Source organism: Drosophila takahashii, chromosome 2L, assembly GCF_030179915.1.
Source record: "Drosophila takahashii strain IR98-3 E-12201 chromosome 2L, DtakHiC1v2, whole genome shotgun sequence".
In the NCBI taxonomy this organism is placed as follows: domain Eukaryota; kingdom Metazoa; phylum Arthropoda; class Insecta; order Diptera; family Drosophilidae; genus Drosophila; species Drosophila takahashii.
Window position 1 is genome coordinate 24230595 of NC_091678.1, and position 17298 is coordinate 24247892.

Genomic DNA, 17298 nt, shown 5'->3' on the forward strand with positions numbered 1-17298 from the left:
TGAAAAAATGCTGACGAAATTCCCCCACTCTCCCCTACAAATATAATAATATACGTAATTTGTTAATCATTTTGGAATATTTTGAAAGTAATGTTAATGGTTATTAATAATGCTGTAGTCTTTTTATCTTAATAAAAGACCTTTTAATGATATGGAACTTGCACCAAATTTTTTCTCTGTTTATTCGCATGTATATGTGTTGTAATTTCGTTTGTGCAGTCAGGTAGTTTGTCTTAGGCCTTTTTTGTTCTTTCTTGGGAACATTCCTCAGCCGTTACGAACACTAAATGATATGCAAATAAAAACGTGGCCCAGGTACGTGGAGAACCCCATTTCATGTGTGAGAAGAAGTGGTGGCTTCCAGCAAAAGGAGAAGGAACGGCTATTTAAATTCAAATTTAAATGGTGTGCTTCATTTAAGCGACGCAAATTTCTCGGCTGCCTGGCATATGGAAAACTTTTTGTTCCCTTGCCTTAATTAACATAATTATGACCAGAAGCTCGGAGAATTCGGAAAGTTTACCTCATCTTTTTTGGCACAGTTCGCCGCCATTTTCAGTTTTAAGAGCTGCACCTGCTGAAAAGTAAAAAGGGGGAGTAAGGGGAGTGAACGCGGTGTTCAGATTTGTTTTCCTGGCACCCACAGCTATTTATCTTGAGCGCGAGCTCCCCTAGAGTATGCAACATAAGTACTGCTCGCTCCCTCCACACACACACACTCACAGAGGCTGCTCTCGCACACACCGATGCACTTCGTGTTGAGTGCACTTTCCACTTTCACTTTGCGCTCGCTTGTTGACTGCTTCCATCTCACGTTTCTGCTTCTGTTTCTGTCTCCGTCCCTCCGCCCCTTTCTCCCTTTGGTGCAGCCCATCCACTTTCATTATTTGCGTTTAGCTCACGCAAGTCTCGCACTACACACACACACTAGCACTGCGCCCACCCACACTCACGAACACAAAGCACTTGTCATTGTCATTTGCGCCTCAACGTATGCTATGCATCCTGTCGCTGACTCACGTCCATGCAGATGCAGTAAAAATTCCATTTCAGCTATTTCATTTCTCGCCATACTCTTTAATCCGGCATTATAGTTGGCTTATAAAGCATATTTCCTTTACTTGAGTAGAATGGGTGTCATTTAGGAGATGTGGCAGATTGAATTCTATGTAAGTTTATACGACGTTCAAAATAAAAGACTCTGTTGCTACTTCTAAGCCAGGATTTAAAGTAAGCTTACAAATTAAAAGGGTTTTCTCAGATATTTACAATAAATAGTCATGAATAATACGGGCTCAACATAAAAAAATTATTTTATGTAATGAAGAAAGAGTTATTTTCGATGAAGGAAATTTTTAATTTCAAGTAAATAAAAAAAAAAAACTCCTAACCAAATCCTGGCTATGCCACTGTTTAGTTTTGGTGCTTAACCAATATTAAAAAGAACCCTTTAAGGCTTAAATTTAAAGAAGCCGAATAGTTCCTCTGCGTAGCACAGCAAACGATATCTTGAAATGTTTTTCTTTTCCACAACTTTATTTCATGCGATTCAGATTAGATGGTGTAATGATTTATTAGAAAATCCCTCACGAATAATAAAATAAGTGACAAAAGAAAATTCAAAGCGACATTATAAGAGTCTATAATAAAAACAAACCTTCGGAATAGTTTCCCCATAAGTGAACATAAGCTCCACCATTGTGTACAAGACAATTCGACTATTGTTTACTCTTTTAGCCGACAGCATTTTGTGCTTACTAACTGGACACTGACCGCCCACCCATCCCTCATCTAGAAACTTATGCAGCAAGTTTTTGTCATCTCTTTTTTGTTGTATTTGTATTTGTATTTGACACTTGTTTTTATTTTGGTTCCAAGGGGGGAACATGGGGAACATACAGTTTTTGTCATGTTTGTTGATTGTGAAAGTTGCTGAAGCGCTTTTTAACAGTTTTCGTGACACTTTTCCGTATTGTGTGCCATGGCCGGCCATGGAATGTATATTTTATGTTTTGTTGCCGCTGGCCAACAGCAGACAGGAGGAGGAGGAGGGGGAGGACACAAGTGACATGGCTCGGGTGACCTTAATGCACACCAATGACATGTTCGAGTGGAAAGCATCCGACCTGGCTGCCTGTCACTGCAACCTTTCCTCCGGTGGTATGTCTATAATGCAATTTTCCGGTCATTTTAAGCCAACTCGGAATGAAAACTACACTCATAAAAAAAAATCGAAGAATTTCCTTAAAATCTAGAAAATTCTTTCTTGAATTTTTGCCAAAGGCGACCTCACCTTTGTTTCAAGAAATGGTTTTTTTGAAAGGCACCATTAACACAAGAAAAAATATTTCTTGTTTTAAGAAATTAAATTTCTTAAAACAAGAAAGGGTTTTTTAGAAAGCCACCATAAAAACAAGAAAAAATATTTCTTAAAACAAGAAAGGCGATTCTTGTTTCAAAGGTGGTTTGTTTCTTGTTTTAAGAAATTAAATTTCTTAAAACAAGAAAGGGTTTTTTAGAAAGGCACCTTTTAAACAAGAAAAATTCTTTCTTGTTTAAATTTCCTTTCAAGAAATTTTATTTCTTCATTTAAGAAATAATATTTCTTGAAAGGAAGTTTTATATTAACACTGAAACCCTAAAAATAAAATGTAACTTGGTTTTTTCTTTTGCATATTATATTTATTTACATTTAAATCATTTAACACTTAACATTTAAACATTTTTAAATAACACATTTTTGACTCAAGAAAACATTATTATTACCCAAGGTCTGTTGAACTTCATATGACCTAAGGTGATCAATTTTCTTCGCCTTTCCTCATCTATAAAAAAAGAGTTATTGGGATATCAATGATTTGTTTTTAGATAAACAACTTTTTAGAAATAATGTAATGTTAATAATAGCCAAAATACAAACACGTTGGACAGACGACCGAGAGAGAGGAGCAAGACAGGTAGAAAATGAAGGGTTGAAAATCGAATTTCAGAGAGAGAGAGGCACGGGAGAGACACGTACATACATACATATATATTTACATACAGTCCTTTGCGCGAAGGGAGACCGAATGTAAGCAGGGCAGATCGTGTCGCGACGCGTAGGTCAAGCGAGCGAGAGAGAGGAGCAGAATATGAAAGGGTTGAAAATCGGGTTTCAGATCGGGTGAGCCGCGTACATGCATAGATATTTACATGCATACATAAGTATGTCAAACAAATACAACATATTTTTCTTACCTTAGAAGGTTTTAAAACAAAATTACAGCTTCGACAAACAAATTATTTGGCTGATGCAACTGCAGGTATTTTCACTCTGAAAAATAAATAAAATGCGAGTAATAAGATAAAGTTATTATAGAACTGTACACCCACAAATTTATGTACAAATGTATGTATGTACGTAGCTCTTAGCTAAAAAGCAATTCACCTAAATTGGTATACGCTTGGTAAAGAGATTTGAAATGTATCCTTTAATTACATACATACAATTGTACGCCCGCTATACAAAAAATTATATACATATTTACATACCTTTGAAAATTCGGAAAAAGGCTTCACCTCTTATCCGCTTGAAAATCACGTCCATCACTCACGAATTTTTTTCACAACTGACGCTCGGGGGATCAGAGAAGTCGGTAGCCGGGTAGTCGTCGGGCCGAGTAGGCCCTTCGTCCCACTTCGTTTTTCTTGTCGTTAACATTCGGCAGCCGAAGGAAGTCAATGGCTACTTTCCTATATTCTAGGGTCATTTTATTCATATATTCAAAGGTGATTTTGTCCTAAAATACGTACAAAAATGTTTTGGCTGCGACGGCAAAACAGACATATGAGATTTTCATTTTTCTATTTTTAAGAAAAATTCTTTCTTGAATTTTTTCCATCAAGAAAGGTTTTCTGTATTCAAAGGCCAATTTTCTAATAACAAGAAATTTTTTTTCTATTTTCAAAGGTAGGCCGATTCAATGGCGAGATTTCCAAAATTTAGAAATTAATTTTTATGAGTGTATGAATAATTTATAAGACACGAGCAGCAGAAATTCGAAAAAAAAGATTATCAATCAATTGGTATTGCAATTGAAAATTATGGCTGCCAGGCGGGGAATTGGGTGGTGGCTCTGTGGCTCGGTTGCGGTGCCGAATTAAAACAGTTCCCGCTGCACTGCATCGCATGCGGCAAGGACATTGGCAAAAGTTGCCATTGCTAAAGAGCCTTTCAAATAGTTTTCGATGTCGATTTCACCTCTGCGTCTTTCCAATTCCATTGAATTGTCGAGCGTAATGAGTTTTTGTGGCCGGCTTATTTAGTCGCATTTTGTGGGGTCTTTCAGAATGCGGGTATTTCGATAAATATTTATTTATAGCAGGTATCAACTGCAGTGAAAGGCCTTCAATTTGCGCTGGTTGGTGTATAGAGAATACCTACATTATTTTTCTTTATAGAAGTTTTCTTTGTCGACTTTTCCTTTGTATCTTAATGTAATGAGCTTATTAAAGTTCTATTTTTTCAATAGGAGTCTAATATCGAACATTTAAAGTACCTTGTTACTTGAAAAATATATGACTATTTTCTAGATTTTTCAATGAGAAGCATTTATTACATAACCTATACTCAATATCTCAAACACAATGCTCTTTTATTGTATAATCTTTTCCGCATTGTTCTTTAAAAACTTTGAATTTAGACATTTATTTGCACCCATCACTCAGTCTCTGGCCATCAATCTGACTCACCTTGTCCAGATTTTCAATATAGCTATGTATGTGCTCATGTAAGATTCTTTCGAGCGCACACTGGGCCAGCCGATCAGATTTTTGGCCAAAAATACGTTTTTCTTTTTTAAGAAAATGACCAAATTGAGTTTGCGATCCTTTTTATAATACATTAAACTAATTTATGCCAAAGTTTCAAAGAATTCGGGCAAGTAGTTTTCTTTTACCATATTTTCAAAGTGAAAAATTCATAAAATATTGATGGAAATGAAAAAAAATTTAGAAGTCAAAGATGCTGATGTTGCTGTTCGACTTCTTTCCGAAACTTGCAGAAGGGATTATTTTCAACAAGTAAAAAATATAATATAGCTCGTATGTCTTACTTGTTTGCTAAAATAAATGTAATTGTTAATTTTTACGCTTTTTTTCAGCAAATGAGTACTTTGCTTTTCGAGTGCCTTCGAGTGCCATCCCCAAATTAGTTCATTCCTTCAAAAAAAAATTCGTTGATCAATTTACTAAAAGCGTAGCCCACCGACTCGATGCGGTTTTGCCTTAGTTGCCGGTAATTTTAGTTTTAATTGAAGGCTTAACTCAAAGTCGAGCTATTTTGAAGAGCTTTGCTAGAGAGCCCAAAAGTATGCCGTACTTTTTTCTTCAGGTTTTAGTGAACATTTGGCGTGATTTTAGTGTGACTAACATCTTAAATCTACTTTTTAAGTACACTAATCGATCATGGTATTTTCCAAACCTATATCTATCTATTTAATCAGGACTATGCAAATAAAAATGTAGCATACTTTTGTGATGACTTCAGAATATGTCAAATTAACATTAAACAAATCAAAAAACAATATTTTTAAACAATTTTTTTTACATAATTTGATTATATAAAACTTAAAAGGTAACAAGAACAAAAAAATAGAAATTTTTTTTAAATCGATTGTTTGATAAACGTTGATGTGGGAGCCTCCGAAAGTTGCACTTTTTAACGGTTCATAAATCTTAAATGACATAATATTTTTTAGTGATGTTAATTTTTTTTAGTTTGTTTTATCTCATACTTTATTGTTTTCGAAAATGAAAGAAGTGCGTCTTCTAGTTATTTTTTTAAAAATAAAAAACCGAAAAGTACGTAAAATTTTCCGACTTTGGTCTGGATTATCTATATCATATAAAATTCCAAGAAATTTTACTTGTAGTTCGTTGGAAAGTTCAATCTTTTAAGAAAAAAACGCAAAAAACTGCATCCTTCTAACTGTCCTAGGAAAGAAATTACAGATTTTTGGCCAAAAAATTAACTTTCTGGCCCAATGTGGAGCGGCCAGCACAAATTACGCTCCATAAACATCAATCAGCGAGGCGTCTTCGTTCAATTGAAATTGAATTCGTGAATAGACAACTAATGGCGTATTTTCAATTCAATTCGAAATTATATTCTCAATGTGTGTCTGTTTATATATGAATGCGTGGATAAGTTAATATATTATCAGCTAGATCGGGCAGCAATTGAAAAACATGTTGTGCGCCATTATGCTTTTATGTTTTTCCTAATAAAAGGGGTACAAATTTTACAAATTAGTTTTTTGTTATTTTTTTTAATTATAATTAATTTAGATAAAGTTATTATATGAATTGTTTTGTGTTAAATTCAATAAGCAGTTACCAATAGAAAGCAGCTGAAAATAAATTCTAGTGTACTCAAAAAGTGGTCAATATTCACTTATTTTTCAATGGTTCTTTTTACCTATAAATAATTTTACGCTGCGTTTTAATTAATGGCCCTCACACTCAGGGTTCCCTCTTGAATAAATAATGCTGTTAAATAAATAGACTTTGTTGTTGGAATAAAAACGGGAAAATGGAAAATTTTATGTGAATTCAATTGAGAACCATACTTGTCCATGAAAGGTTTTTAAGACTGCCGCACAGACTGCTCAGCTGCCTTTGAGGCACTTGAATCCCTCAATACCCCCGATATCTGTCAATCTGTCAAAGCAAAGGAAACGTCTTTCGGCTGACCTCAGAAATAGATGCTAAAATCATCATTCCCATCTGACACAACCAGACGGGGAATCTTCGCATTCGCCTCCATTTGCAGTCTCACAATTCTGAGGCTTTGTTTGTTGGCTTAATGTAAAATATTGTGTATACGCCAGGTTGTACATTAAAAGCTTTTTGCCGCAATAATCAAAACATTTCTCGTTATTTATAGTGATTTTTCCAACGGGGGATGTGGTGGTGGTAATGTTATGGGGTTCGTATATGTATATTGCCAGGTTTGTAAGATATTCATAAATGTAAGACTTGTAAATTCTCTGAAGGCAGTGATTCCGAACATAATTTATAGTAATTTATTAAAATTAATTTCTAAGAAAGCCAATATTAGGATGGCTCATTAAATTTCTAAAAAGAGGAAAACAAGGTTAAACTAAGTATTTCCGCATTTATTTTTGTTCTTTATATTTATTATCGGTTTTCAAAAAACCTCTTTGGTACTGAGAAGATCGAAATTAAACAATAGCATCCGTATTTACTTAAACCCAATTCAATTGACCTATAGATTACTATGAAAACAAATACAATTTTATGTTTATTCAGTAATAAATCTGTCAATTAAATAAAACAAATTTTCGGATAATTTAGAGCCCATGCGCAGAGTTCATTCTGGAAACTTCCCACTAAACTGACCTTTCGTTCGTTTATCCCCAACAGGTCATCAGCACTCAAATGGGCAACCGACACGTTCCCCACATATACTTTTTTGGAACAATTTTTACATTATCCGGAATCGAACGATTGCACTTTGTTTATTGATCTTGATGAACTTTTGCTTTTAATGTCGTCTCCTCCTACCTGTGTGTTTTGGGCCCTCCTCCCATTGTCTCCCGGTTTCTCCGAGCTGTTTAAACATTTCTGGGCCCGTTTATTTTTGTAGAATATTTTCATGTCGATTTTTACAATTTGGAGGCGGCCGTGTTTGTTTTGATAATTTTTTGGATGCGCACCCTGGAATTTGTTTCGCTCTCCACGAGCCTTTATGTAATTTTGTTTTTTCGCGGTCTTGACTTTTACAAGGTGAATAATGTTCTTTGGAAATGTGGGCCATAAATTTGCACTGAAATTGCTCCGAAAAGAAGAAAAATCGAAGTAATGCCAACACGGAACGAAAAGAGGGGACATGAACTTGTCTCTTATTCCTTGTCATTTGTCGTCGCCGCCGTCGTCTTTATTTGTTTATTTACTTTGGCTGACTTCGCTTCTAATTTGGCCTTTATGCCTCTCGCTTTACAATTCGACAATCTTCAGCCAGTGCCTTTGCCGTCCAAGTTAACTAGTCTCGTTTCTGGAGGCCACTTTCAGTTGTCTTTGCCCAAATTTATTCCTATTCCCCGCCTGTGTTTTAGCTTTTTCTGCTGCCGTCTGGGCAAACATGTCGAACATTTTGTTCGCTTCAATGGCCCAGCGACTAGCCTGTTTATGGGCTCTAAGCCCAAGCGTCCTGTTCAGCCCATAAAGTGTTGGCGCCATTCGGCGGAAGTATCTGAAATCAACAGAGATGCTGGCCAAATCAGCTGGAACCCATAATACGAAGCTTTTCACCGCACTTTGGATTCATGCTTATGGGGGTTTTTTTTATAGGAATAAACATGAAGAAAGGGAAACCAATATAGGGATTTAATTTTACAATTGAGCTGTGAAACGTATTCATTTTCGGTTGATTTTAAATACCTTCCTATTATTATTCACTAGGTTTCTATGGCACCCAAAATAAATGTCTTGACCCCTGACCTTCTTAGGCCTCAAGTACCCAACTTAAATTGTCAGTCCTCAGCCGCATCACTGCCCAAAAAGCACTTCAATCTCGAGACAAATCAACTGCTGTTAGCCGGAGGCAGGCATCTAAATTTGGCATTCGGCATTGTTGCTTACGATGTGCGGGACAATTTTAAATGGGAGCAAAGCTGGCTGTCGAGATGGAAATCTCGGAATCTCGTTGCCGCCAAGGCCAAAAGGCTCATGCCGGGCCATAAGAGACAATTTGTTTGGTCCTGCTTTAAGCCCGGACTGGCTTGGTCTGCGGCCAAAAGCATTTGTTATTTTTCTTAATTAAATCTTAATTTTTCTTCCGCCTGCGTGTGCGAGGCTTAAAATAAATGAACGGCTGATGAATGCCGGCGACCGCTGGGCTTAATGTTGATACAGGAGCGGGGTTAAGAGCTCACGATGTGCAGTCATGCACCGTGGGGCGACAATAGTAAAACTGCATGCCGAACGACAGGCAGTCAGTGGGTGAGTCTGCAGTCAGCCATCTGGTCGAAATCCCACCCCAACCCTTGACCTCTGTCGCCATCTACATTGAAACCCATTTAAGTTGAGCTCGGAGGGGGCTGCGAATGCCACTAATTAAGCCTAATGGCGCATGAAACATGCATTAAAACTAATGTGCAAGCCTCGTCGCCATAGTCACAAAAAGGGGTGGAAGAGATGGCCTTGCCATTTGTGTTGGTGTTGCTGCTGTGCCCCCTTTTCTGCCCCGTTTAATGGTGACAGCCTAATTTTATGCTACGCAATATTTTGTTGTTGAAGTAAGAGGCAGTTTCATCCTGTTAATGGGCGGGGTGGGGTTGAAAGGGGCTCGTAAGGATAAATTATGGAATTAAGTTCGTCCCAACTAAATAGTCAATTTGATCATTGGCCAATGCAATTACAGCTTCCAATCACGGGTTTTTGAAATGTTGTGGATTTCAATATAGACTTTTGTTGAAACGAAATTAATGGATTAAAATTTTGTAATTGCAATAACTTTTTGATCGTTTATTACAACGATATCAGATTTTGTTTCTACACAAAAAGGTATCAAGTCGATATGCGCATGGTAAATTTCTGGTATTTATGCGCTTATCCTTTTTATCATGCAACAATAATAAAATTAATTAATATTAAATATTATCATCTTGACGATTTTTCTCTCAGAGATTCCATAACTTAGAAAAAGAGACGAAGAAGGGTAAGAAAAACGAATTCTTTTAATCCCCAATAGAAAGAGGTACATGAGTTACATGAGTGGGACGAAGAAAGACATATTCGAGCATATCGAATTGATATGCCGCGTGTCAAGTCAATAGTTATACCAGACAATATCAAATTGATCATCGTTTTATACCAAGCTTTTTTTTGTGTGTAGCTTAGCTAAATTCCCATCTTTCTCCAAACTGAATGTGGTTTAGTTTCGGTTTAGCAAACTCTAACCAGGGGCTAAAAAATGACAGTTTCGATTGAAGGACTATTTCAAGGGGCACATGATTAGACCACCTGCCATAACCCCCCAACCACTAGATATTCGCTGTCAAGGAGCACTGAACCGACCACTAATGAAACATTATGGCCGTGTGTAGTAAAGCAGGCAGGGCAGACAGCCCCGCCGCAAAGCCCTAAAAACGTTTACGGCTCGCTGTATATGTGGATGTACGTGCAACATGGGCCGTGGTCCAACCGATAAGTGGCACGTAGCAGCGACAGCAAAAGCCACAAAAGTGTCCTCTCAAATTGCCCGCCTGCAACACGTTTCCAGCAGCTGCAATTGATTTTCCCTGGCAACGGCAACCGTTTCCGTATGTGGGCAACAGTTCCAACATTCTGAGCGGGGGCTTCTTTTAAAATAATCAACAATTCATATTGCACGAATGTAGATTCGGTCTACGATGTTTTGCCGCTTCATTGAAGCAATAAATTTAAAATTTTCGCAAAATGCCAGGAGCATGATATACGTCGAATGATATACGAGTGTGCTGGCACTCCTATGAATGTGTGCGTAGCACTTTATGAAGCGGGCACTCGGCCTTCGACCGGAAGCGACTTACGCACGGCTGCATTCTGCCGGAAGTCGGGCGGAGAGCGAGATAGAACAATAAAAGTCGGCGGGGTAGTGGCATTCGTATTCCATTCCCCCACTCGAATGAATGTCAACACGTTGATAACAAAATACACGAAACCAAGTTGCAGAGAAAGCAAAAAAAACTTTTTGCAAAATATGAAAATGAAAAATACAATCCGTGAAGAAGTGGACGTGAATTTTCCACACACAGAACTTGCCACAAAAAAGTGCATGATAAATTCAATCCCAACTATTAAGCCATGCAATTTTTATTGCTGCACGTATTTTAAATGAAGGACGAATGTTTACAAAATATTATACCCAGCTATAAAGAAGAAGAATTATCAATTACTAGTGAATTTTAAATTTGTGTGGTTTCCTCAACAGGACCTGTATATTGTAAGCGATGCGATTTCTTTCATTTAGCTGCAAGGAATGTTTCAATGCTATATTGTTTGGCGAAAAAATTAAATTCATTTTTATGAAAACAATAAAGTATTCGCTTGGCTGGGCAAGCTAGCCAGAAATGAAACAAAACAATAAAGAACAAAACACAAGAAAAACTCCAAACAATTTGGCTACGTAAAATTAATGAAATTTACGTTAGCTACTATATCAGGCATTTCCATTGTTACCAAAAGTGACGTTTAGGGCGAGGATTTTGTATTCTTTTATACGCATTTTATTTTAATTTATAGTTGTGGCCGTCGGTTGAGGTGAAAGGCGAGCAGAGACCCCACAATGACCAAAAGTTTATGCATTGTAATGCGTTCCGAGGAAGAGTGCACAGTGAATGCTCCCTGAAGATGACTCAGGCGAATGATAAACACTCTTCCCCTTCATCCTGCCCCTTTTGGGGGCTATTGTGGATTATTTGTGTGTCATTGGCCATTTAAGTCAAAGCTTCTCTCGGGGCGAAGAACAAGTTCTAACGTTCTCCGAAAGGAAGCAGCCAGTGCAAAGTGGTGTTTTGTGGTGCCATTTTGGTGTGGTGTCATTTGTCTTCCTCAGGCTACAAAGCTGACGTTCAGGGTAATTATAGTATAGATATAGAAAATAGCTTTGTTAGCCTTAGGATTATGGGGATAACATGAGCTTGATCCTCTTGGGGCTCTACAAGTTGCCGAGTCATTGTTGTGGAGGAGTTGCTGGAGAAAAGCTTAAAGAAAAGTTATATTCAGATAGTAGAAAAACTTAAATTCAATTACTTCATTTATTACTGATAAATACGCAGTTCTAAGAAGGACCAAATTATTTATTTTCCCTGAATCATAAGTGTTAATATATATATTCATCATTTCTCAGTCGATCAATTAAACTCTACATTAATACCACTATTCAATAAACCGTAAAGCAACTTCCAACCGACTGTGAATATCCCTCCACATGCCCTTTAGCCATCGTTAAAAGTGCAAGCATTTTGCATAATAAGCTGCTTAGACGGGGTACCAAGCCAAAGAGGAGGGAAAAAAATACTTGCCATAACTTAAATTGAAAATGTAATGCTATTAACACCCCCCTCCCGCCCCCTGGGTTAAATTTGCATATAACAAGCCAGTCATGTTTAAAGTGTTGAATCCGCGCCCCCCGTTTCCACCGCATGCAACATTTTGCATAATAAACAGATTAGTTTTTTGGACTTAACTCACCTGCATGTTCTGCCCCCACAAAACATCTACAACAAACAAAGGAAACAAAGGCTGCAATGCTGCCTTGTAACATGTAATTAGAACTTACATTGCCTGCTTTTGGGCAGTGGCCTTTGTTTATGCAAATATTTAAACACTAGACTACTTAACCCACATTCAAATGCCAGAGAAGCCTAACACACACGCCACATAAACACACAAGAGGTCCCGAAAAGTATGCAGCAGCAAGGAACATGTGTCATGTTATATAAGCACCCTCCCCCGACCACGCCCACTAACACACACACACAGACACACAGCGCTTGCAAGGCTAAAAGCACAACACAACAAATTGGCACTAACAACAAGAACACCACAACAACAATAACAACAACACACAAAAAGGATGAACAACAAACACCAGAACAAGAAGAAAATGTTTAAGCAAGAACTGCATTTTAAAATATTGTGTGTGTTTTTTCTTCCCATTCCAACCCCCTCTATTCCAATTTAGCGCTTGGCCTAAGAGTATGCTGCATCATTAGTGTCACACCAACGACTACAACTACAACTACACCAATAGAAACACCAACACCGAGGAGGAAAAAGGAAAAACTGGGACCGACTGCAGCTGGGAAAATTGAAAATGTATGCTCATTAGCAAGGACAGTAAAAGCGCATTGCAAGGACCGAAACGACAAGTTCCTAAGTCAAGCGCCGAACTGCAAAAACAACGACCATTCATAATTAGCAGCAACAACAACAACAACAGTAATAGTGAGGGGTGGCTGATGGGCAGAAGGACAGCTGGCAAAAGTCAAGGACGAGCTTTAAAATAATTCACGAAAGCATGGCCAACGGAAGCAACTCCAGTTATCTAGAGCCCCACAAGAAGCCAGCGGCCTCAGCGAGCTGATTTCGATTTCGATTTTGAGAATTGGACAAATTGGAAGAGCTCGCAAATTAACGCCGGGAAAATTGACAGATTCGATTAGCAATCTAAAAAGCATAAAGCCAGCGAAGAAACGACAGAGACAACAGCCGGCGGCTTCTTTAATTTGTCAACCATCCACCACCCAGCATCCACCCAACGGACTTCCGCTAAATCCATCGCCCTAAGCCGACAAACATCGAGTCATGCCTGAGCAGGATAATTACGATGATGAGGTAATTTCTTTTGTTATACTTGCAAACGCACCCAACAACCGTGCTGTGCGCCAAAAAAAAAGAAGAATATGTTTTGGGCCCCAAATATAATTAGGCATAATTAATTTTAAAAACAAATATTCCCCAAAACGTGTGTGTGCGCGTGCCGGGTTACCCGGTTCCGTTGCTTTCTTCCCGAATTCCTGGGATTAGCCGAGCCCCATTCGAAATTCAAAGAAACTTGTTGTTGGGATTAAAATTTCAAATTGTTTAATGGCTGGGAAAATTGAAAAGCGCCGGCAGTATGCTGGTATTGGAAAGAGGGCTAGCTGACGTAAGCAGATTGAATGGGTTATTGTTCTGAAAGTTAATTAACATATTTATAATGACTTTTCGAGGAACTATTTTAATAATGCTCTTTTTTGTTTTAAAAATTGTTAGAAACTCTTTAAGAGTGTGTCATATAAGTTTCACGAAGAAATTTGAAACTATAAAAAAGTAATGCATCGATCATCATGCTGCATTTACAGAAATGCTTGTAAGGAATTTTCCTATTGTCTAAACCTACATAATATTGAAATTTGTGTTGAAATGAATGTTTCAAGATTTCTGACAATTAATTTAAAAGAATACTTGAAGTATACAGAAGATTAGAACGCAGTGAAGAAGATTCCGACAAATTCCTTAATCAATACCTTATGCGAGCTCTATTGAAATTTTTAGAATCGTTAGAAATTAACTGAACTCAGATTACGTCCAGAAAACGGCCCTAGCCTGTATCCTATTTTTAGTCCCAACTTATGTAATTTGTTAAAAAAAAAACGGTAACTAACATTAAATCTTAACAACTCATAATGAAGATGATTACAGTATTAACTTGAATGTTGATTACCCAAACAATTTAGTTAAAGTTTTAGTTCAGGGCTTTTCATAAATTTGCTTAAACCGATTTGTTGATAAAATAGTAAAGCGAATGGCAAGCATCCAGTGACATTTCGGGAAATCCCCTGATTGGTTTACCCAAAGATTACCTTCCGCGATTGGACTTATTATTAGCTCCACTTGGCCGACAAGCTGACTAAGCTCTTCCATCGCCACTTCAGTCGCGAGTCACTCTGATTTCAACTGGGAGAAGTACTTTGGCAAGGCAGAAAAGTTCTCTCAACGACTCGTAGCCGAGGCAACTTGAGCTTCCTCCCAGCGTTTTCATCATCCTCCTCTGCTTTTCCGGCTTTTCCGACTTGGATGGTCAGTCAGCTTTTCCCGCTTCGCTGCATTCTTTGCGGCGCCGTGGAATCAACTCTGCGGCTGGGATGCTAATTGAAATAAATTCCGCATGTTATTCAAATGCAAAGCGCTGACAGAGCTGACTACAATTGCGAAATTGAATTAGCCATGCACCGCATGTCTGTGACTGTGTGTGCTTCGCACACTAAGTTGTCTGTTGGGGGTGGGGATTTTCCAGCCCGAGTGGGAGTGTCAATCGGCTGCAAAGATAAACAGCCAGTCGAAATGGCAATCAGCCATTCGAGCGGAAATCAATTAGCCGGAATTTCCACTCCGATTTCTACCCGCGACGGGCTGCTTTTTGGCAGCGTAAAGTGTCGCCGATCCATTATAGGAGCAATTGAGTTTGACAGTGCATACCATGTACATATTAACCGTTTTGACTATGCTAATTCTGAATGATGGGTGTTATTGTGCAAGAGAAACTGCGATTAATTGAACACAGAAATAAAAGTTAAAAAAACAATACTGTTTATTTGTTAACCTATAGGTTTTTCTGAAACCTGAAACAAGAAATATCGCTATAGTCAAGTACCTTGACTATCAGATACCCGTTACTTAGTTAAAGAAGGTGCTAGGGAGATTTTATTATAGTACATTATAATATAGTATTTACTCTACGAGTAACGGGTATTTTCGATAAAACACTAGAAAACTATTAAAATAATTTAAAAAACATTAAGACATCGATTAAAAATTGTAAAGTACAATTTCTAAAATTGACAACATTTCTGTACCATTTTTAACCGAAATGTATCAAGTTCAGCCAACCCTATAATCATAAAAGTAAAACACCTGGGGAATATGATTGAAAACAATCACTCTTGCTTGAACGGCCACTGCACATCGCATTCAATTGTGTCAGCGCTGGCATATTACATTTTATTTTGACAAATTCAGGTAACTTAACGACCGCCGACAGGCGCGACACCTGCAAAGGCAGGTTGGAAGAGGAGAAAACAGAAAAATAAGCAATCATGGCCGTGTAATGGAAGCTCAAGTATGTGTTGACATAGAGGAAAACCCGGGCACACAGAGGAAAACCCGCACCCACGTGACAGTTATAGCAAATGCTATGCCGTTATGGCCTTGAGCTAAACTGCTGTTGACAACAGCAAGAGTCAATGGAGGGGGAGGGGGGAATCGCAGGTAGACAATGGGGCTGGCATGCCGGAAAGCCAGACACAGACAGGCACAAACACACACACACACATGCTGAAGGGCCCCACCAACACACTCGCAACAGCCTAATGCAAGTAGCGTGCAAGGATGCACTTCTATATGGCCGCATTCCTTTCACAATCGCCGAAGGACTGTTTATGGATTTCATGTTTGGCAGGAAGGCAGCAGGCCATAAAGATTGCTTACTAATGTCAATCCTCGCGGGTCTCACGCAACAAATCTATATACGAACTTTTCTGTGCCCGGAAATCGCAGGTTCGCAAACGACTCTTTTATATTTTTTTATAACCTATAAAAATGAGTTAAACGAAACCTTTTTTTAACACATTTTTTTTGGCTTAAGAATGAAGGTAAAATCTTTTTTTGTTATCATTTAAATTAAATCCTAACAATTTAATTATCCCGTATAATTGTTTTAAATTTTGCAATAGCTAAGAAATTTAATTTCAAGATGCAAAATCTTAAGAACCCAAATTCAAGGACCATAGTGACCTTCTTTTTGTGTGCCAAACAGATGGGTTTTAATGCGATTAACTGGCCCATCTCCAACGCTGCTGAGCCAACTCGAAAGTTAATTGAAAACGACACTTTCACTGCCAGCGGGATATACCCACGCCCCTGCCAGTGCCCCGCCCCTTTCACCTCGCCCAAACCAAACTCATTTTCCCCTTTCGTTCGGCAAATACTATAACTGGCATCTATTTTTAATGCGCTTAAAAGTGTGCAGGAAAGAATTTTAACGCTCAGAGCTTAATAACTATGACAACTTATGCAAATAACTGGCGGCTCTCCCATCCCCTGAAACCCCCTTGGAAACCCCCCTTAAACCAGCTGGCTCTTTCAACTTTCTGCACTCGAGGAGCAACCAAAGTTTGCCCAGCTCAACCGCAAAAGGCAGCTAATGCTCTACTTGAAATTGTAGGTGTATGTGGGTGCCATGAGTCCCGTCTCCCATCCGCATTATCTCTGGCCCCTGGCCAGCTCAGAGAAAGCGAAAGTGAAAGTGGGGTGGTGAGAGCAGGTGGAGGGAGGAGGACTTAATTTGGTTATTCCCTGCTTTTAAGCTTGGTCGGGGTAAAGTTTCCAGTTTACCCACAATGGCTTAAATTTAAACTCTGAACGATGCCTGAAAAAGAATACTTTAGCAGTTCGGGTTTTCGGGTGGATTAAATCTCAGGTAACCGAGAATTTAATCAGTTTCTACGTTTTTTTCCTTTTCCCGATGGGAAATACTGGCTTTCCTGTTTGCGGACAGAATAAAAATGGAATGATAACAATGTTGATTCAAAATCCCACGGTAATCAAAAGTCAGCAAAAATAAAGAGCCAAAAAAATACGAGAAAATCCAGCGAACAAACATCATTAAACGGTGAAAGAGATTTACTTTTTTCACAATCTCTGGTTGCCGCCTTTTTGCTTCCTTCTGCACTTAAATCGCTATCCGTTTTCATTACGATTTCCGGCCGC

The 17298-nt window shown here is 38.3% G+C and overlaps 1 protein-coding gene and 1 long non-coding RNA gene across 4 annotated transcripts in view; one reads left to right on the top strand and one right to left on the bottom strand.

The window, feature by feature from the left end:
• Dpp10 (Dipeptidyl peptidase 10) overlaps positions 1 to 17298 on the top strand; it is a 44638-nt gene that overhangs the window by 15525 nt on the left and 11815 nt on the right. For 2 of the 3 annotated variants that reach the window (XM_070216613.1, XM_017156287.3), the window contains exon 2: positions 12731 to 13383. The exons of the other annotated variant lie outside the window; for it this stretch is intronic. In XM_070216613.1, coding sequence (XP_070072714.1) covers positions 13354 to 13383 — 30 coding nt within the window. In that variant the 5' untranslated portion in view covers positions 12731 to 13353. The remainder of the gene's footprint in view (positions 1 to 12730; positions 13384 to 17298) is intronic. 3 annotated transcript variants of the gene reach the window in all.
• Positions 2722 to 3700, bottom strand: LOC138911980 (uncharacterized). The gene is made up of 3 exons (XR_011417615.1): positions 3532 to 3700; positions 3238 to 3313; positions 2722 to 2825 (listed from the first exon to the last, which is right to left on the bottom strand). It is a non-coding gene; the product is annotated as an uncharacterized lncRNA (long non-coding RNA).